Genomic DNA, 22,134 nt, shown 5'->3' with positions numbered 1-22,134 from the left:
CACTGACAGACAGGGCTGAAAGAGAGAGAGACAGAGAGGCAGGGACAGGCAGACAGCAGGCCGAGAGAGAGACACTGAGATCGAGGGACAGACAGACTGACAGACAGGGCTGAAAGAGAGAGACAGAGAGGCAGGGACAGACAAACAGCAGGCCGAGAGAGAGACACTGAGATCGAGGGACAGACAGACTGACAGACAGGGCTGAAAGAGAGAGAGACAGAGAGGCAGGGACAGGCAGGCCGAGAGAGAGACACTGAGATCGAGGGACAGACAGACTGACAGACAGGGCTGAAAGCGAGAGAGACAGAGAGGCAGGGACAGACAAGACGGCGAAACTCCACCACAGACAGGACCAGCGCTTCTGAAGCAGAGACAGGAGTGTCACGTTAAGAGTCGGACTGGACACTCCAGGACATGAACACTGGACTGAGAGAGAGAGGGGGGTTCGTACAGACACACTGACTGGATACTCCAGTACATGAACACTGCACTGAGAGAGAGAGGGGGGTTCATACAGACACACTGACTGGACACTCCAGTACATGAACACTGCACTGAGAGAGAGAGAGGGGGGTTCATACAGACACACTGACTGGACACTCCAGTACATGAACACTGCACTGAGAGAGAGGGGTACATACAGACACACTGACTGGACACTGGACAGGAGTAAAGAGAGGATCAGAGCATTACCCACCTTATTTTTCTTCTGTCTCACAGGAGGTGGTGATTGGACCTCCTCCAGCTGGAGTCCGAGGAGGGAGAGAGGGGGCAGGAGAGGGACAGCACAGGGAGAGAAAGAGAGAGACAGGTGAGTAAAGTGTCCCAAGAGCACAGATACTCTGCTGGGATCACACTCGCAGTGAGTGACCTGGGTGTAGCCCACTAATACTGACCCACTGGACACCACAGGACAGAGAGGAGGAGGAGGAGGGGAGAGACACACTGACTGGACACCACAGGACAGAGAGGAGGAGGAGAGAGACATACTGACTGGACACCACACGACAGAGAGGAGGAGAAGAGAGACACACTGACTGGACACCACAGGACAGAGAGGAGGAGGAGAGAGACACACTGAGGACAGAGAGGAGGAGGAGAGAGACACTGACAGACAGGGCTGAAAGAGAGAGAGACACTGAGACCCAGGGACAGACAAGACGGCGAAACTCCACCACAGACAGGACAGGAGGCAGGGTGGGACCAGCACTGACTTCCTTCCTCTCTCCTGCCGGAGGAGCTGTCTCCACCTCCTCTTCCTCCTGCAAGTCAAGAGACAGGCTGAGAGAGAGACGGGCTGGTGGGACATCGGCGAACAGAGCTGAAGGCAGAGAGCCGGGGAGACAGGCCCAGCTTGGACAACACAGGACAGACAGAGTGACAGACAGAAAGGAAGGAGAGAGAGAGACAAAGATGAAGGCACAGAAAGACAGCGGGCAAAGAGAAAGATTGAGATTGAGGGACAAACAAACCGAGAGAGAGAGAGGAAGGAGAGAGAGAGAGACAGAGATCGAGGGACAGACAGACTGACAGACGGGGCTGAAAGAGAGATACAGAGAGGCAGGGACAGACAGACAGCAGGGTGAGAGAGAGACAGAGATCGAGGGACAATAATTTGGTTTCGAAATTTATTCTGAAAATATACAATCATTCACTCCTGAAAAATATCGAGTTCAAATTATACATTATGTACAATATTGTAATCAACATATGGCTAATCATCAAAAATAAAAAAAAACTGTACTGGGGGACACAGCTGGCTGTGCTGTTCTGGACAGAACACACTGAGGTCCAGTTTCCACCTCCTGCAGGATCAAACAGCACCTCCACTGGCTCTCCAGTGAACAGAGGGACAGACAGAGAGGCTTCAGGCTGCAGGGTGACAGTGTCTCTGTGAGCTAAAAGACAATCAGGACAGAGGATGATATAAGAACACACTCTGTCAAGAATATAGAGCCCTCTAGTGACCCTACTGTAGACCTGCTTACCACCCACAGTGACGATCACAGTGCTGATACTGCTTCCCTTAAGGTCCCTCACTGTGTAGTTGCCCTGATCAGCTGGAGTGAGGGAGCGGAGTGTCAGAGAGCTGTTCTGCACTGACACTCACTGTTCGTACCTGGGGCCAGGGAGCCCTGCGCTGCTCAGTAAGACTATACGAGACTGGACAGATCCTGCAGGATCAAACAGCACCTCCACTGGACCAGCAGTGTGGAGGGAGAGAGACAGAGAGGCACCAGGCTGCAGGCTATGGACTTCTGAGTGAGCTGAAAAGGGATAGGTAGAAACATGTTGAATATTTAGTTTTACAACAATACCTTGAGTTTGGACTGCGATCAGCTTCATTTTGTATTTCAGCTGTGAAAATGCAATTTCAAAAATGCACGCCCCAGTCATGTTAGGTTCAAGTTACAGTTGCATCACAACTCAATACATTTGCAATTCACTTCAAATGTTGTTTTTGTTTGATCCAGTCTGTCCTCACCTAAAGGAGATACTTACTTTTAACACCTTTTATTTCTTCTGGGAGGTTAACTGGCTTCTGAGATAATTGTTCCTGGTGTTTGTGTTGTGTATGCCTTGCAATGGAGGGGTGAGAAATAATGGACTTATAATGAATAATAATTGCTTACACTTATATAGTGCTTTTCTGGACACTCCACTCAAAGCGCTTTGCAGGACATGGGGACTCCCCTCCACCACCACCAATGTGCAGCATCCACCTGGATGATGCGACGGCAGCCATAGTGCACCAGAACGCTCCCCACACACCAGCTATCAGTGGGGAGGAGAGCAGAGTAATGAAGCCAATTCATAATTGGGGGTTATTAGGAGGCCATGATTGGTAAGGGTCAATGGGAAATTTGGCCAGGACACTGGGGTAAAACCCCTACTCTTTTCGAGAAACACCCTGGGATTTTTAATGACCACAGAGAGTCAGGACCTCGGTTTTACGTCTCATACGAAGGACGGCGCCAGTTTACAGTCCAGTGTCCCCATCACTAGACTGGGGCATTAGGACCCACACAGACCGCAGGGTGAGCACCCCCTGCTGGCCCCATTAACACCTCTTCCAGCAGCCACCTTAGTTCTTATTGTCGAGAAGGAAAGAATATTAGGAACATGAAAAGGCTGAATGTCTTAAATGCATTTTTTATACTGAAACAGAGAGGCACACACACGTCATTACAAACGCACACCCGTACAGAGACGTCCTCAAGCGCCTTGTTCACAATTATGGGCTCCAACAGGAACAAAAAACGCCAGCCTGACAACTCGAGCATTCAAACCAAGAACCCAACACGTACTCACGTTGGCAGCCTGTGCAGAAAAGCATAAAGAACCACAAGCCTTCTCTATTGGGAGGAAAAGCACACACTCCCTCTCTCACACTCCTGATTTCCTTAAATAGCTCATTCTTCATCTCTGGCTCCTACATACAGTATAGCAGCGCTCAGTCTGCTTTGAATAAGCCATAAATCCAAGATTTGTTTAATCTGTTCCTCTTGTCTAGGCCTAGAGCTGCTTTTCATAAAAGAGCTGTTTGCATAAATAGCTAGGGTTACAGCTGAAGACACCAGCTTCATCCCCCAGTGTGTTATACGTTGGGAGCAAGAGAAGAGGGCCAGGCCGTGCCTTTTCATAGATTTTTCTTCTGAAAAGTCGGGTTCTCTGAGGCAGATTTAGCCCCTCATGCATTGTAGAGAGATAGACAGGCCAGCGCGCACACAGTTAGAGATGCACCTTCACACAGAGTCAGACCCGCACAGACACGTCCTCTTGTTTAAACAAATACACAAACCTGATGGCGCTCACAATGATCCAGACACACACACACACACACACGACATCAGCAGTCACTCTCGCACACTGGACCCCAGCTCAGTCCTCACCTCCAGCTCCTGCGAACCGCTTCGAACAAACTGGATTAAGAAAATTAGGTTGCGTTCCGGTAGCAGGCCATCCTGGGCACCAGTGTGAGTTACACACTCATTTGTAAAAGCCCTTCCGCATCGTCGGGCATGCTTCACAGTTCTGGACCTGGGGTGTGGGTGCTGTCTGTGTGGAGTTTGCATGTTCTCTCCCTTGTCTGTGGGGGTTTCCTCCGGGTGCTCCAGTTTCCACCCACAGTCCAGGGACAGGCTGCCACTTTCACTGGCCAGTGCACCGTTGCCGTGGGAGCATGGTGGGTCGGATCTGATTTCAGTCTTTATTTCCTTTTTTAGAGATCCTGTAACCAGTACTTGTTCACTGCCAAGACGGACAGGGAAGTGCGTCATCACTGGACATCCTCTTACCTCCTGTGGCAAAGGGCAGCTGATGAAGCTTTGTGCTCGCCGGATCATGGCAATCGCCACTCCACCCTGATCCTGGCTCAGCACAGGGCACCTGGGTTCACTCCCTTCAGACTAAAGAGACTCAGTTTCTTCAATCTGTCAGTGTGAGACACTCCCTTCAGACTAAAGAGACTCAGTTCCTCCAGCCTGTCAGTGTGAGACACTCCCTTCAGACTAAAGAGACTCAGTTCCTCCGGCCTATCAGTGTGAGACACTCCCTTCAGACTAAAGAGACTCAGTTTCTTCAATCTGTCAGTGTGGGACGCCTACACCAGCTTCGAACGCCTGTACACAATACCGCGGACCGCCTGCCAGACCAAATTCTGGGCTTACAGCAAACCACCCATTACATACACCGGTGTCTTCCCCGGGCCAGAGGAATTCAGGAACTCACGTTTACTCCGTCATCTCAGGCGATTCTCGCAGGGAGCAGAGACTTCCCAATCGATCAGAGAGAGTCGGGACTTTTTTTCCTCTTGGTAATGTAAGCGCTGACCGTCTCTCCTGCTGATGGGAAGTTCTGCGCCTTCTGGAGCATCCGCCGACTACGCCAAATTTGTTGTAACAGAAGGAATAAGGTTCTGGATCCCGAGATGAAGTAAAACAGATGAGTGTATTGCATGCAAGGAACAATAAAGCCGAACTCTTGTTTCCCGCAAGAAACAACAAAACCGAAGTATTGTTCGATGTGCCGGTACAAACTTTTAGGTTATATAGTCCTTCCTTGCTGCTTCAGACGTCATTCGGTGTTATGGTAAGGGGGCGGTCATGGTATTTGTCCAGTTAAGAGACCCTGGCCAAATGGTCAGTTTAAGATTATGCCCCCTCGCATCTGGAATCCTTATCAGTTAACCCCCTTTCCTGCCATAAACCCCTGTTGCTTAGAAGTCTAATTTTCAGGCAGAACTGACTTAAGTTAACCCTTTTTACATGTTGTCTCTTACTTCAGCTCTCTTCCATTTGCTAGTTCAAAGTTGTACAACGCATTTGTATCTGCTAAGCGGCGCAGTCGTCGTGCACAAAGAAGGCTTTGATAAGCGTCAAAGGCAAGTAATTCCGAGTTGGTCGTTTGTGTTTTCCCTTCAGACGCGACATGCTGAAATGATCTCTCGGCTCATCGGTTGTCATTTCTGCTCCGTAAAGGAATCACAGCACGCGTCAGCTTCCAGCACGGTGGGTCGGGACACGATGCCGGGTGTCGGAGAGCGCGATGTCTTCCTCGTTAGTATAGTGGCAAGTATCCCCGCTTGTCACGCGGGAGACCGGGGTTCGATTCCGCGGCTGGGAGTAGCTTTTCTTTCACCTCCTTAGAGAAAGGACTGCCTTTCACTTCTCTGTTTTCTTTCACAGCGTCGTGCACCTTTTCATTGCTCTCGCTTTCAGAGCCTCCGCACGACACACGACTCGACATCAGGAAGCACATTGAAGTGAAAGCAGGGAGCGCTGCGACATGCACTGTGCAGATCCCGCCACAGAGGTGAGTGGGTCTGTTCGATGCACAAAGAACGCTTTGAGAAGCATCAAAGGCAAGTCATTCCGAGTTGGTCGTTTGTGTTTTCCGTTCAGACGCGAAATGCTGAAATGATCTCTCCCCAGTGGGCAAAAGACGTATAATATACGTCTATTAAACGCATACCTTAGACGTCTAAATGTGGTCTACAATTCGTCTAGAATGAAATTCTAATATACGTCTAAAGTTATACGTTAATTATACGTCTATGTTTAGACGTTCATTATACATAAATGGTTGGAGTTCTATTATACGGATAAATTTAGAGGACTATTATACATATATGGTTGGAGTTCCGGATAACTTTAGAGGTCTATTATACGTATATGGTTAGAGGTCTATTATACGTATAACTTTAGAGGTCTATTATACGTATATGGTTAGAGGTCTATTATACATCAAAGATAGATTTTATAGGTGTAGAAACAAGTAAACCAAGCCAATGATTAGGTTTAGAAATTAATTCTGAAAATACACATTCACACCTGAAACATATGTATTTCAAATTATACATTGTATACAATCAATCAACAATCAACATATGGGCGATGTCTTCCTCGTTAGACCTGTCACCTGTCCCCACCTGTCACGCGGGAGACCGGGGTACATCAGGACGCGCATTGAAGTGAAAGCAGGATGCGCTGCGACATGCACTGTGCAGATCCCGCCACACTAAGAGGTGAGTGGGTCTGTTCGATCACAGCGCTAGGCGAATCCCCAATCCCCTTTTGTGCCTGGCGACAAAAGATGTCTGTTTCCACCCGGTTTTGAACCGGGGACCTTTCGCGTGTGAGGCGAACGTGATAACCACTACACTACGGAAACGGTGGTAAGACGTGCCCAGCGGCCCAGCGCTGAGCTTCGCCAATGCGATTCAGCTGCTTCCAGTGCCTTTATTGGAGTGCGCTGATGGACCGTGCTCTCTCTCCAGAGACCAGCACGCCTGTCATGGACGGAGCAGGAAAGGCGGCGCCACATTTTACAGCCCTCTCCACGCAATCGACGAAATCGGGCTACTGAAGTGGAGAAAATCGCCTCTCCAGAAAGTGCAAATATCATCTTGGAGACTATAAATCCTATTGCCGAAGGTCAGCCCTGTCTACCAGAGTAACCCTCCCACAGCGATGATCAGCTCGTCTCACACGCGAGAAGTTTCGGTTGGAAACAAGCGCCCCCTCTTCTCGCACGTTTTGCACGTTCGAGTAGTTTTAATGCGGCTCTTTCGTACACGGTGCTGATCTTTTGGAAAGCAGGAGGCAAAACCGAGTCGAACCGCCTGGGTGAAAACCAGGAACCCTAAGCGCTAGACTATATGGCAGCGAACAACCATGCTGTTCCCGGCATCATGCAAGCAAACTACATAAATATGAGAAAACACGCAAGAGAGTTGTCACTCAGAGTGTCGAAGGGTCGATGTATACTGGGGCTCAGTTGAAATGCAACGTCAGGACTTTTCCGAATTATGTCACACGAAGAGAGCACAGCCCTTTCCGCCCTGCTGCGTCTGTCTCGGTAACTCGCTGTGATCGTATAGTGGTCAGTACTTTGCGTTGTGGCCGCAACAACCCCGGTTCGAATCCAGGTCACGGCAGAATAGGGGCATCTGCTTCTACTACTTGCACGAATGAAGGCAAAAAAAAGCCAATCGATGTGAACGAACGGCGCTTTACAGAGGAGTACTGCCTGACTGGATCGTTGATGAACGACAGAGGCCACTCCGACCTCTTCTCGGTTTTCTTCAATGACTTCGCCCATGCAGGGGAAGCCAGTTACACCAAAGCAAATGCAGGAAAGTGCATTTCAAGCAGAGACCAGGAGGGACTTGTTTACACCGAGAGTGGGCGGAGAATGGAACAATGCGACCAGCACCTGTTGCTGGAGCAGATTCTTGATGAGCTCTTGGGCTGGATGATAATCTTTCTGTTGTTCTTGCAGGTCCTGCGCTGCTTTTGAGCCGACAGAGCTCGTCCTGGTCTGTCGGCACAGCCCAATTGCAAATGATCGGCTCCGCGTACAGAAGGAACGTGCGTTTGGTACAAGAGTGCACGAAGGCACCGGAAATACATTGGGAACAAATGACCGGTCGCTCAAGACCTCTGTGAAGTACAGGAGCGTGCAAAACGAGGCTGTTTCCGCCCGGTCTCGAACCGGGGACCTTTCGCGTGTTAGGCGAACGGGATAGCCGCTACACTACGGAAACCTGCAGAGACCGCTGCTGGTGTCTCGCTTGCGTTTCGGGCTGAGAAAGGGAGGCGACACTTTAGGCAGGGGGCGCTGGAGAGAGGAACAAAGGGCGCGATGAAACAGAATGCCGAAACCTGGGATTGAATCAGGGAGCTTTAGATCTTCAGTCTAACGCTCTCCCAGCTGAGCTATTTCGGCGGTGCAGAGAGCACACAGCCACCTGCTCCAGCCTTGCTGTGTTGCGGCATGAGCGCACCAAGAGGAGCGGGAGAGTGTTGCAGGAACGTCACTCAGAAGGAAAAGAACATGTGACCGGTCGCTCAAGACCTCTGTGAAGTACAGGAGCGTACAAAAAGAGGCTGTTCCCGTCCGGTTTCGAACCGGGGATTTTTCGCGTGTGAGGCAAACGTGATAACCGCTGCACTACGGAAACGGTGAAAAAATTGGGCCACCAGCAGTGAGTATTCAACCTTATTGCATTACTGCTCCCAACCAGTTGATATCAATTTAATTCCTAAGGGTTATTTACTTGTTTTGAGTATCTCATGTAGAAGTTGTAAACAAGTTCAATTACGAAAAGGTCTAAATGAATGATATACTTATGTCCTCTTGATATGTGTAACTCTTTGTAACTGAATGAATTTATATCTTTTGTATTCTGATAACCCTTACGATAAGATCTGTTAGGTTTGCATGCATATTCTATATATTAACAAATGTATCCTCGTGTATTAGTACCTGTGTGTGCGTTGTTTGAGTTATGTCGCATGGTTGGATTCTAAGACCATTAAAAGAATCAATTTTGTGATTTACTGCCACAAAAATAATTGTCCCAGTAAATGCCCAAACCCCTACAGAACTGGTGCCTCGTGAGAGAACACTACAACAGTGTGTGATATCCTGTCCCAGCCTGAGGAGCAGACAGCGAGCCTGTCTCTTAATAATACTAATAATACAGTGTGTGATTCCCTGCCCCAGCCAGAGGAACAGACAGTTAGCCTGTCTCTCAATAATAATAAAGTGTGTGATCTCCTGTCCCAGCCTGGGAAACAGTGAGTCAGCCTCTCAATAATTATAATACAGTGTGATCTACTGTCCCAGCCAGAGGAAAACACAGTGAGCCTGTATCTAAATAATAATAATACAGTGCGTGATCTCCTGTACTAGCCTGAGGAACATACAGCGAGCCTGTCTCTCAATAATGATAACCTAGTGTGGAATGTCCTGTCCCAGTCTGAAGGACAAACAGTGAGCATGTCCCTCAGTAATAATAGAACAGTGTGTGATCTCCAGTCCCAGCAGGAGGAACAGACAGTGAGTCTGTATCTCAATACTAATAATACAGTGTGTGATCTCCTGTCCAAGCCTGGGGAAACTGAGGCTGTCTCTCAATACTAATAATACAGTGTGTGATATCCTGCCCCAGCCTGAGGAACAGACAGTGAGCCTGTCTCTCAATAATAATAATACAGTGTGTGATTTCCTGTCCCAGCCTGGGGAACAGTGAACCAGATACTCAATACTAATAATACAGTGTGTGATCTCCTGTCTCAGCCTGGGGAACACTGAGCCTGTCTCTCAATACTAATTATACAGTGTGTCATTTCCTGCCCCAGTCAGAGGAACAGACAGTGAGCCCGTCTCTCAATAATAATAACACAGTGTGTGATCTCCTTTCCCAACCTGAGGAACAGACAGGAGTGAGCCAGTCTCTCAATAATAATAAAGCAGATTATAATCTGCTGTCCCAGCCTAAGGAACAGTCAGGAAAGAGCAGGTCTCTCTATAATAATAATACAGTTTGTGATCTCCTGTCCCAGCCTGAGGAACAGACAGTGAGCCTGTCTCTCAATAATAATAATAATACAGAGTATGACCTCCTGTCCCAGCCTGGGGAACAGTGAGCTTGTCTCTCAATAATAATAATACAGTGTGTCATTTCCTGTCCCAGCCTGAGGAACAGTGAGCTTGTCTCTCAATAATAATAATAATACAGTTTGAACTCCTGTCCCAGCCTGAGGAACAGTGAGCCTGTCTCTCAATAATAAAAATACAATGTGTTATCTCCTTTCCCGGCCTGGGGAACACTGAGGCTTTCTCTCAATAATAATAATAGAGTGTGTGATTTCCTGTCCCAGCCTGAGGAACAGACTGTGAGCCTGTCTCTCAATAATAATAATAGAGTGTGTGGTTTCCTGTCTCAGCCTGAGGAACAGACTGTGAGCCTCTCTCAATAATAATAATCCAGTGTGTGATCTCCTGTTCAAGCCCAAGCGAAGACACAGTGAGCCTATCTGTCAATAATAGTAATACAGTGTGTGATCTCCTGTCCCATTCTGAGGAACAGACAGTCAGCCTATCTGTCAATAATAATAATACAGTGTGTGATCTCCTGTCCCAGCCTGAGAAACAGACAGTGAGCCTGTCTCTCAATAATAATAATACAGCGTGTGATCTCCTGTCCCAGCCTGAGGAACAGACAGTGAGCCTGTCTCTCAATAATAATAATTCAGTGTGGGATCTCCTGTCCCAGCCTGAGGAACAGACAGTGAGCCTGTCTCTCAATAATTATAATACAGTGTGTGATCTCCTGTCCCAGCCTGAGGAACAGTGAGCCTGTCAATCAATAATAATACAGTATGTGATGTCCTGTCTCAGCTTGAGGAACAGACAGTAAGCCTGTCTCTCAATAATAATAATACAGCGTGTGATCTCCTGTCCCAGCCTGAGGAACAGACAGTGAGCCTGTCTCTCAATAATAATAATTCAGTGTGGGATCTCCTGTCCCAGCCTGAGGAACAGACAGTGAGCCTGTCTCTCAATAATTATAATAATACTGTGTGAGCTCCTGACCCAGCCTGGGGAACATACAGTGAGCCTGTCTCTCTATAATAATAATTCAGTGTGGGATCTCCTGTCCAACTCTGAGGAACAGACAGTGAGCCTGTCTCTAAATAATAATAATACAGTGTGTGATCCTCTGTCCCAGCCTGAGGAACAGACAGTGAGCTTGTCTCTCAATAATAATAATACAGTGTGTGATCTCCTGTCCCAGCCTGAGGAACAGTGAGCCTGTCAATCAATAATAATACAGTATGTGATGTCCTGTCTCAGCTTGAGGAACAGACAGTAAGCCTGTCTCTCAATAATAATAATACAGCGTGTGATCTCCTGTCCCAGCCTGAGGAACAGACAGTGAGCCTGTCTCTCAATAATAATAATTCAGTGTGGGATCTCCTGTCCCAGCCTGGGGAACAGTGAGCCAGACTCTCAACAATATTAATAATAATTATACAGTGTGATCTACTGTCCCTGCCTTAGGTACAGTGAGCCTGTCTCTCAATAATAATATAGTGTGTGACCACCTTCTGTGGTCTGTTTCAAATCCGCCCGCGATGAGACACCGAGGAGAAATGAAGAGCCCCAGTCGCGCTAGAAAATCACCCGGGAAAGAGACTTTCAAAGTAGGAAAAAAAAGTTGTTAGTAACAGACATAATATGTTTGTTTTGTTTTTTTAATCGCTGCAATGTGTGACTAAGCTCATACGACTAAGAGTTGAACCTTTGTCTAGATCTGGTAACCTGCTCGTCGCTGGTGGGCCAGATCGTGTCCCCCGTCACTACACTAGGGCATTAAGACCCACACAGACCGCAGGGTGAGTGCCCCCTGCTGGCCCCACTGAGAGGTCGAATCCCATCTCCTCCGCTCTCTGCGAAAAGCAGTATCTTCAGGCCCTGACATCCCACCCCTGCCACTCTCTGCATAAATAAGTATCATCAGGCCCTGACATCCCACCCCTGCCACTCCCTGCGTAAAGAAGTGTCGTATGGCCTTGACATCACACACCCACCACTCTCTGCGGAAAGCACTGTCGTATAGCCCTGACACCCAACCCTCCACTCTCTGCATTAAGCACTGTCATATAGCCCTGACACCCACCCCTCCACTCTTTGAATAAAGCAGTGTCGTCAGGCCCTGACATCCCTCCCCCGCCACTCTCTGTGTAAAGCACTGTCGTATGGCCCTGACATCACACCCCCACCACTCTCTGCGTAAAGCACTGCCGTATAACCCTGACACCCACCCCTCCACACTCTGCGTTAAGCTGTGTTGTCAGGCTCTGATATCCCACCCCCGCCACTCTCTGTGTAAAGCACTGCTGTATGGCCCTGACATCACACCCCCACCACTCTCTGCGGAAAGGACTGTCATATAGCCCTGACACCCACCCCTCCATTTTTTGCATAAAGCAGTGTCGTCAAGCCCTGCCACTCTCTGCGTAAAGGAGTCGTATGGCCCTGACATCCCACCCCCACCACTAACTGTGTAAAGAAGTATCGTCAGGCCCTGAAATCCCACCCCTGCCACTCCCTGCCGAAAGCACTGTCGTATAGCCCTGACATCCCACCCCTCCACTCTCTGGATAAAGCAGTGTCGTCAAGCCCTGACATCCCACCCCCACCACTCTCTGTGTAAAGCAGTGTCATATGGCCCTGACATCCTAGCCCCGCCACTCTCTGTGTAAAGCAGTGTCATATGGCCCTGACATCCCACCCCCACCACTCTCTGTGTAAAGCACTGTTGTATGGCCCTGACATCACACCCCCACCACTCTCTGCGGAAAGCACTGTCGTATAGCCTTGACACCCACCTCTCCACTCTCTGTGTAAAGCAGTGTCATCTAGCCCTGACATCCCACCCCCGCCACTCTCTGCGTAAAGCAGACATGTTACAGACATTTACAACAAAGACATATTATAAAATATTGACATATACTGTAGGCGGCTGGAGCATTATTGGGAGACAGACTCACTGTTCCTCAGGCTGTGACAGGAGATCACATACTGGGCTGCCAGATCAACTGAGTTCCCTCCTCCCTCTCCCAGTAGGATTGGGACCCGTTGTGATTCTGGCAGGTGTGGGAACTCTGGGATTAGATTTCTGAATTTCGGGAAGAATGTTTCTCTAATCCCAGAGTATCTGTCACAGTGCAGTAGGAAGTGCACCTCTGTCTCTTTTTCTCCCCGCTGGCAGTGGGAGCACAGCCTGTCCTCTCTGGGCAGCCAGGTCTGCCTGTGTCGCCCAGTTTCTATGGTCAGGTTGTGGTCACTGAGCCTGTACTTCGTCAGGGTCTGTTTCTGTTTGTTATTTTTTATTTTGGTCAAATATTCAGCTAGTGTGTATTGTCTGTTTAAGGTTCTGTAGCATTCCAGTTTATGTTGTGTTTGTGTGTGTGTGTCCCAGTGTGTGAGATATTGCTGTTTGATCTGTGCTGTGATGTGGTTGAGTCTGGGTTGTGGTGCTCTAGCAGTGCTGTCCTGAGGCTGGTTAGTGTCGGTGTCACTCACTGCGAGTGTGATCTCAGCAGAGTCTCTGTACTCTTGGGACACTTGACTCACCTGTCTCTCTCTTTCTCTCCCTGTGCTGTCCCTCTCCTGCCCCCCTCTCCCTCCTCGGACTCCAGCTGGAGGAGGTCCAATCACCACCTCCTGTGAGACAGAAGAAAAATAAGGTGGGTAATGCTCTGATCCTCTCTTTACTCCTGTCCAGTGTCCAGTCAGTGTCCAGTCAGTGTGTCTGTATGAACCCCTCTCTCTCTCAGTGCAGTGTTCATGTACTGGAGTGTCCAGTCAGTGTGTCTGTATGAACCCCTCTCTCTCTCAGTGCAGTGTTCATGTACTGGAGTGTCCAGTCAGTGTGTCTGTATGAACCCCTCTCTCTCTCAGTGCAGTGTTCATGTACTGGAGTGTCCAGTCATGTGTCTGTATGAACCCCTCTCTCTCTCAGTGCAGTGTTCATGTACTGTAGTGTCCAGTCAGTGTGTCTGTATGAACCCCTCTCTCTCTCTCAGTGCAGTGTTCATGTCCTGGAGTGTCCAGTCCGACTCTTAACGTGACTCTCCTGTCTCTGCTTCAGAAGCGCTGGTGCGTCTTTTTAAACTCCCTGAGCTGCGTGTCGGTGGAGACAGATGATCAGGACGAGCCGATGGAGGTGGTGGAGACCGTGGGTCAGGAGAGGAAGAGCGAGGGAGAGGAGGAGCAGGCTGCCGGGAAGGACAAGAAGAGGAAGAGGAGGTGCAGGTGAGCAGACAGGGGGGCGCCGCCCGGTCGTGTCTGTAATTCAAGGAGGAGTCTCCTCTTGCTGTTTGATGTCATGGTGACGTCTGTGTCTGTGTCCCTCACACCTGCAATAACAATATTCTTTCCAGGTTCCTTTCCTGGTTCTGTGCCAGCTAAGATCTGGACTGGACTGGACTGGACTGGTCTGGAGCTGAGGGACGCCAGACTGGACTGCACTGAAGCTGAGGGGCCCCAGACTGGACTGGACAGGAGCTGAGGGACACCAGACTGGACTGGACTGGAGCCTAGGGACACCAGACTGGACTGGACCGGAGCTGAGAGACACCAGACTGGACTGCACCGGAGCTGAGAGACACCAGACTGGACTGGACTGGAGCTGAGGGACCCCAGACTGTGCTGGACTGAAGCTGAGGGACCCCAGTCTGGACTGAAGCTGAGGGACCCCAGTCTATGCTGGGCCGAAGCTGAGGGACACCAGACTGTGCTGGACCGAAGCTGAGGGAACCCAGTCTGTGCTGGACAGAAGCTGAGGGACCCCAGTCTGGACTGCACTGGAGCTGAGAGGCCCCAGACTGGACTGGACTGAAGCTGAGGGGCCCCAAACTGGATTGGACTGAAGCTGAGGGACCCCAGACCCCGGTCTGGACTGAAGCTTGTAATTTTTGTTCTTTTGTTAAGCATCAATAAAAAATGTTTTAAAAAAATCTGTTTAGCTTTTGTTTTTTTTCCCTCCCCCCCCCCCCCAAAGTTGCTGCTGGGAGAGGTGTGAGTGGGGCCAGCAGGGGGCGCTCTCACCCTGCGGTCTGTGTGGGTCCTGATGCCCCAGTATAGTGAAGGGGGACAGTGGACTGTAAACAGGCGCCGTCCTTCGGATGAGACGTCAAACCAAGGTCCTGACTCTCTGTGCTCATTAACAATCCCGGGGTGTTTCTGGAGAAGAGTAGGGGTGTTACCCCACTATCCTGGCCTGATTCCCCCCCTGGTCTTGACCCATCATGGCCTCCTAATCACCCCCCTCTCTGAACTGGCTCCATCCCTCTGCTCTCCTCCCCACTGGATCCCCCTGACCTGGGAAGAGCCCTGAGTGGAGAGTCCAGACTTATTAATTATTATTATTATTCGTGCTGCACTGGGCTTCAGTCCTGGCAGTGAGAGGGGGACTCTGTGATCAGTACAGATACTTATGACTGTATAATAATACACGATACAAATGGAAAACAGGGTAGCGCTGTAGTCTCTTCGAAACGTTTTGAGCTGCCAGAAGAAGTTTTCACAACCCGGACTCGTGAAGGTACAGGTCTTCTCCCTTCGTCCGGAGCAAGGTGAGAGGTCACCCCCTCGGGGCGCAGTATCCCCGATGCACCCCCCCACCACCACCCAAAACGACACACACCTCTGTGACGATTGGGAGACCACAGTTCGACCAGCCCCTGCGGTGGAGGAAACGACCCGCTGGAGAGAACACGCAGACTCTACACAGAAGGGTCACCTCGGCATTTATTCCTACAGCAAAACAACACCAGAGAGAAACGGTCTCCGAAAGAGAAGCGTACACCGGGAAAAACACTACGGGGTCATTACAAATGGGAATAGGAGTTCTTTTTTTCTTTTTCGGACGTCAGTTGGATCGTGTCCTGGTGATTTCTCCCGTTTCGAACGGAGTTTAATGTCGCGTTTCTACTTTATTAGAGAGAGGCACTGAACTTTGGGGAACGTGACATCCACCCAGTATTACTAGTAGGTTGATAAATATAAATGTTCTTTTTCCCCCCGTATTATACCTCGCGAAATATAACGATGGCCAACTCCTTAAGTCGAAATTTAAACCCTTCTCACGCTACAAGACAGTCCGTCAACATCGCCGCGGCCCGAAGCGCGACCTTCGGTATGACATTGGCGGAAAGGGGTAGGGTAAGTACGTCACAGCCGGGGGAAGCCCCTATCACGTGAGAGGGGCGAAGAGAAGTTGATTTGCGTGGGGTGTGGAAACACTACACGACCGGGCAAGCGAGCCGTTTTTTTTTTTTTTGTTTTTTCCAGAACATCAGAACAACCTCAGAGATGACCATCGATCCACCTCCGGATGTTTCCTTTTTTGTCCTCTTTGGCCTCCAAAATAAAAAAAAAACTGGGATTCGTCATGGCGTTGCCAAATTAAAACGTCAACCACTTTTCGGGCTTTCGTGCTGTCCATGATGAAACCGTCATGGTTGTGTAAGCATACGTTACGTCACAGACCGGCGGCGCTCGGGCGTGAGGAGTGTCGTTACGTTTTTGAAACGGGCATGTCAGACAAGATCTCTGACAAGATCTCCGAAAAACCCAAACCTGTAAGATTCAATTTCAATTCAGTTTTTTTATATAGCGCCTTTCACAACAAGAATGCCCCAAGGCCCCGAACAAAGGAGTTGTTCCACACCCCCGCCACCCTCTGTGTACAGTAGAGCCCCCTGTCCTGACTGGAGGAGCTCACCCAGCTGTGTCTGGAGAGAAGCCGGGGTATCGGCTTCAACCACAGGGCTGGGCGGCTTGTTCCCCACCTCCACCACCCTCTGTGTACAGAAGAGCCTCCTGTCCTGACTGGAGTGACAGTAGAGACGGGGTTCATGGGTTATCTGGAGGGGGACTTCGCTCCAACAAAACGCCCAGCCCTGCTGCTCCTACCTCGGACGGAAGACACTTTCCCCAGCTGCTTCATCGTCTTCTCCCTGCGGGAGATCGGCCGCCTGCTCGTCGTCGGCACCGGCACCGCGTTCTCTGCCGCCGCCACCACCGCCGTCTGGCCAAGGGCCTCGCCTGGAGGCAACACACCGGCTTCTTTTAACAGATCACCTCGGGAATCGGGAACAACGGAGCTGTGTGCGGCCATCTGTACGGAGGGGTTCAGCGCGGGGGGGCTCCAGGCTCGGGTCTGGACCCGGGGGGGGGGGAGACTGTCTGTGTGGAGTCTGCATGTTCTCCCTGTGTTCTCCAGGTCCAAAGACAGGCTTTTGGGCTAATTGGCTTCTGGGAAAACTGGCCCTGGTGTGTGTGTGTCCTGTGATGGAGTGCTGTCCTGTCCAGGGTGTGTGAGTGAGTGTGTGTTTGTCATGTGATGGACTGGTTCCTGTCCAGAGTGTGTGAGCGTGTGTGTCTGAGTGTCCTGTGAGGGACTGGTGTCCTATCCAGGTTGTGTGTGTGTGTGTCCTGTGAAGGACTGGTGTCCTGTTCAGGATGTGTGAGTGTGTGTGTGTGTGTCCTGTGAGTGACTGGTGTCCTGTCCAGGGTGTGTGAGTGTGTGTCCTGTGATGGACTGGTGTCCTATCTAGGGTGTGTGTATGTCCTGTGATGGACTGGTGTCCTGTCCAGGGTGTGTGAGTGTGTGTGTCTGTGTGTCCTGTGATGGACAGATGGTACCAAGCCTGGACACCCATGAGACACTGGCTTCCTCAGAAGACTCTCACGGAGGGCACACTGTCCCTAACCCGGGTCCAGAAGAAACTACAGTGATCTATAATTCCTGCGCCTCGGAAGGGTTTATGACGTCTATGTCCGGCGCCCGCGCCCGTGGACCGGCGGTTTGGCGTCGCGCTCCGCAGCTCGAGCTTCGGTGCGAGGCAGAGCGGGAGGGAGTCGATGTGGCCTCGGCGCCATCTTTGCTGGTGAGTCAATTGTGAACGTTGCGGTACAATAAACCATCAATAAACCTTTTCCCACCGCGTCCAGTATTTCTGTCGCGGCCCACGTCCCTTACAATCGACAAACTATAAAAAAACAGTAGCCCTTCGCAACATTACACGCCATTTTTTTATTTTAAACGTCCGCTAGATACGCAGGTGGCTCGATACCTGTCTTATCCTCGCCGGCGTCTTTATACCGGCAAGTGAATTTTATTTGGGGTCCCTCAGAATTGTGACAGAAATGTCAGTGAACCACAATAAAAAACGAAACTTTTTTTTTTAAAGGCGGTGAATGGATTTTCTGAGTAACCGTGTAGCGACTAACGTAAGGAATAAGAAGTTGTCTTTCCCTACGAAGACGTTTTGGTACAGGACTTTCTTTAAATATCAGTTGTGCATAGCGTTTTACAAAAAGTTGATGATGATCTTGGAGATAATTGCAAAGGAAAATTGAGATAACTACCAAAACATTACGTGTGAAACGACAGGACAGAACTTTGAACCCACAAAGAAACAAAGGTATGAAATATTGCCTCGTCATGGGGGGTTGATAATTGTAGTAAGTGTTCCTAATTTTCGTAAAGAAATGTATATTATGGGAGTCACACGTGAGATTTAGTGTATATACGTTTCATATTGTGCATATATACGGGGTTAAAAAGTGGAATGAGTATGATTATAAACTCGTGTGTCCTAAAATCAGATAATTTTTGAACAAGCTTGGATTAGACAGGTGAAAAACAACATCAGATCCTTTTTTTAAATATATTCTCACGTCTGAATATCAGCTTCTCCCCTCTGGCCAACATTTCAGGGCTCCCAGGTGTAGATCCCAAATTGAAACAAATATTAATTTGTTACCCAGTTAAACAGTTAATAGAAGTGAGTGACCAGGGTAAATAAAGGTGGGTCAGTGTAAACTGTTTATTCTGGACCAGACTTCGTCATGTGTGATATGTCATGACTTCTTATATTAAGTTTTATCTTTATATTTAGTTCTACATGTGTAATAGATGCGATGTGTGTCCATAAAAAGGTTTCTCCAGGGGAAAATCAAGTTGGTTTTAAAACCGTGTTTCCTTTTTAGGGTACGTTTGCATTCCAAGTGTGGGGTTTTTGCCTTTTTATCATATTTTGGATGTGAATCCGTGGTATTTTTGCTGAGACAAGTTGCCTTTCTTATACACGGAGGGATCTGCTCGTGAGATGTCCGCTTGGTCCATTTCTGAGCTCAGTATAAGGTGTAGAAAGCATGACTGTCATCATAACCCGCCTCTCACCCAGGTGTGGAATGATGTTGTGACTATTGCTTCAGCAATAACATGCTGATTGCATGTTTCTAGATGGGTATAACAGAGATCTCAACTACTGAGGGGCCTTATTAATAAAGTCTCCACAGCCGAAGCGCTGTGTCTCTTTTCAGCTGGCGATAAACCTTTCCTCGATCCTTTGCGGACTTGTAAAACTGTTCATGACCAGAATAAAAAATGCTCACGCTAATACACAAGCACCCGTGTCTCGCCAAAGCTCACAAATAAACAGACGGACAAGCCGCACTGCACGTGTGAACAGGGGAATGAGCGAGCGAGCGGGGATAGGGCCCCTCCTGCGCTTAAAAGCTTACAGCACCTGGTATTCCCAGGCGGTCTCCCATCCAAGTACTAACCAGACCCATCCCTGTTTAGCTTCCGAGATCAGACGAGATCAGTCGTGCTCAAGGGGGTGTGGCCATAAGCGAGAGCAAGGCTCGCTGGCACCCTTCTTATTGAGAGGACAGCTCCGTCACCTCTTTTACGACGCTGCTTTTTTTCCCTTGCGTTTTTCTCTTCTTCCCACGTTCTCTCTTTTCACTGCCTTCGTCCCCGCTCAATTTCACTTCAGCCTTTCACTCTTGCTTCCTTCCAATGAGGACGGAGCTGCGGGAGAAAGGGCGCTATAGAGGATCGCTGTGGAGAGCTGCTGCTGTGCTTTGACATCTGAGCTCTGTGGAAAACGATCTCAATACAATTCTGAAAAACGCGACTCTCCGAACGCCAGCCGAACAAGTCTCCACAGCCGAAGCGCTGTGTCTCTTTTCAGCTGGCGATAAACCTTTCCTCGATAATAATAATAATAATAATTGCTTACACTTATATAGCGCTTTTCTGGACACTCCACTCAAAGCGCTTTACAGGTAATGGGGACTCCCCTCTACCACCACCAATGTGCAGCATCCACCTGGATGATGCGACGGCAGCCATAGTGCGCCAGAACGCTCACCACACATCAGCTATCAGTGGGGAGGAGAGCAGAGTAATGTAGCCAATTCATAGAGGGGGATTATTAGGAGGCCATGATTAGTAAAGGCCAATTGGAAATTTGGCCAGGACACCGGGGTTACACCCCTACTCTTTTCGAGAAGCGCCCTGGGATTTTTAATGACCACAGAGAGTCAGGACCTCGGTTTTACGTCTCATCCGAAGGACGGCGCCTGTTTACAGTATAGTGTCCCCATCACCATACTGGGGCATTAGGACCCACATGAGCCGCAGGGTGAGCGCCCCCCGCTGGCCCCACTAACACCTCTTCCAGCAGCAACCTTAGTTTTTCCCAGGAGGTCTCCCATCCAGGTACTGACCAGGCTCACACCTGCTCCTTTGCGGTCTTGTAAAACTGTTCATGATCAGAATAAAAAACGCTCACGCTAATACACAAGCACCCGTGTCTCGCCAAAGCTGACAAATAAACAGACGGACAAGCCGCACTGCACGTGTGAACAGGGGAATGAGCGAGCGAGCGGGGATAGGGCGCCTCCTGCGCTTAAAAGCTTACAGCACCTGGTATTCCCAGGCGGTCTCCCATCCAAGTACTAACCAGGCCCATCCCTGTTTAGCTTCCGAGATCAGACGAGATCAGGCGTGCTCAAGGGGGTGTGGCCGTAAGCGAGAGCAAGGCTCGCTGGCACCCTTCTTATTGAGAGGACAGCTCCGTCACCTCTTTTACGACGCTGCTTTTTTTCCCTTGCGTTTTTCTCTTCTTCCCACGTTCTCTCTCTTCACTGCCTTCGTCCCCGCTCTATTTCACTTCAGCCTTTCACTCTTGCTTCCTTCCAATGAGGACGGAGCTGCGGGAGAAAGGGCGCTATAGAGGATCGCTGTGGAGAGCTGCTGCTGTGCTTTGACATCTGAGCTCTGTGGAAAACGATCTCAATTCAATTCTGAAAAACGCGACTCTCCGAACGCCAGCCGAACAAGTCTCCACAGCCGAAGCGCTGTGTCTCTTTTCAGCTGGCGATAAACCTTTCCTCGATCCTTTGCGGACTTGTTAAACTGTTCATGATCAGAATAAAAAACGCTCACGCTAATACACAAGCACCCGTGTCTCGCCAAAGCTGACAAATAAACAGACGGACAAGCCGCACTGCACGTGTGAACAGGGGAATGAGCGAGCGAGCGGGGATAGGGCGCCTCCTGCGCTTAAAAGCTTACAGCACCTGGTATTCCCAGGCGGTCTCCCATCCAAGTACTAACCAGGCCCATCCCTGTTTAGCTTCCAAGATCAGACGAGATCAGGCGTGCTCAAGGGGGTGTGGCCGTAATCGAGAGCAAGGCTCGCTGGCACCCTTCTTATTGAGAGGACAGCTCCGTCACCTCTTTTACGACGCTGCTTTTTTTCCCTTGCGTTTTTCTCTTCTTCCCACGTTCTCTCTCTTCACTGCCTTCGTCCCCGCTCTATTTCACTTCAGCCTTTCACTCTTGCTTCCTTCCAATGAGGACGGAGCTGCGGGAGAAAGGGCGCTATAGAGGATCGCTGTGGAGAGCTGCTGCTGTGCTTTGACATCTGAGCTCTGTGGAAAACGATCTCAATACAATTCTGAAAAACGCGACTCTCCGAACGCCAGCCGAACAAGTCTCCACAGCCGAAGCGCTGTGTCTCTTTTCAGCTGGCGATAAACCTTTCCTCGATCCTTTGCGGACTTGTTAAACTGTTCATGATCAGAATAAAAAACGCTCACGCTAATCCACAAGCACCCGTGTCTCGCCAAAGCTGACAAATAAACAGACGGACAAGCCGCACTGCATGTGTGAACAGGGGAATGAGCGAGCGAGCGGGGATAGGGCGCCTCCTGCGCTTAAAAGCTTACAGCACCTGGTATTCCCAGGCGGTCACCCATCCAAGTCCTAACCAGTCCCATCCCTGTTTAGCTTCCGAGATCAGACGAGATCAGGCGTGCTCAAGGGGGTGTGGCCGTAAGCGAGAGCAGGGCTCGCTGGCACCCTTCTTATTGAGAGGACAGCTCCGTCACCTCTTTTACGACGCTGCTTTTTTTCCCTTGCGTTTTTCTCTTCTTCCCACGTTCTCTCTCTTCACTGCCTTCGTCCCC

At 49.7% G+C, this 22,134-nt stretch overlaps 1 protein-coding gene, 5 non-coding genes and 2 pseudogenes across 6 annotated transcripts in view; all 8 read right to left on the bottom strand.

The window, feature by feature from the left end:
* Positions 1-22,134, bottom strand: part of LOC138242765 (zinc finger protein 850-like) — a 409,608-nt gene that overhangs the window by 120,101 nt on the left and 267,373 nt on the right. Inside the window, exon 4 of the mRNA XM_069198321.1 lies at positions 5,321-5,330. Coding sequence (XP_069054422.1) covers positions 5,321-5,330 — 10 coding nt within the window. The remainder of the gene's footprint in view (positions 1-5,320; positions 5,331-22,134) is intronic.
* Positions 6,600-6,672, bottom strand: trnav-cac (transfer RNA valine (anticodon CAC)). Its single transcript has one exon. It is a non-coding gene; the product is annotated as a tRNA-Val (tRNA).
* Positions 7,975-8,047, bottom strand: trnav-aac (transfer RNA valine (anticodon AAC)). The gene has a single exon. It is a non-coding gene; the product is annotated as a tRNA-Val (tRNA).
* trnaf-gaa (transfer RNA phenylalanine (anticodon GAA)) lies at positions 8,157-8,229 on the bottom strand. The gene has a single exon. It is a non-coding gene; the product is annotated as a tRNA-Phe (tRNA).
* LOC138218233 (5S ribosomal RNA) lies at positions 19,389-19,507 on the bottom strand (annotated as a pseudogene).
* Positions 20,576-20,694, bottom strand: LOC138243966 (5S ribosomal RNA). Its single transcript, XR_011192580.1, has one exon. It is a non-coding gene; the product is annotated as a 5S ribosomal RNA (ribosomal RNA).
* LOC138217707 (5S ribosomal RNA) lies at positions 21,232-21,350 on the bottom strand. Its single transcript, XR_011181419.1, has one exon. It is a non-coding gene; the product is annotated as a 5S ribosomal RNA (ribosomal RNA).
* Positions 21,888-22,006, bottom strand: LOC138218624 (5S ribosomal RNA; annotated as a pseudogene).

Source organism: Lepisosteus oculatus, chromosome 14 (assembly GCF_040954835.1).
Source record: "Lepisosteus oculatus isolate fLepOcu1 chromosome 14, fLepOcu1.hap2, whole genome shotgun sequence".
Classification (NCBI taxonomy): Eukaryota; Metazoa; Chordata; class Actinopteri; order Semionotiformes; family Lepisosteidae; genus Lepisosteus; species Lepisosteus oculatus.
Note: the sequence above shows the minus strand (reverse complement) of the source record. Positions and strands in the feature narration are given on the sequence as shown.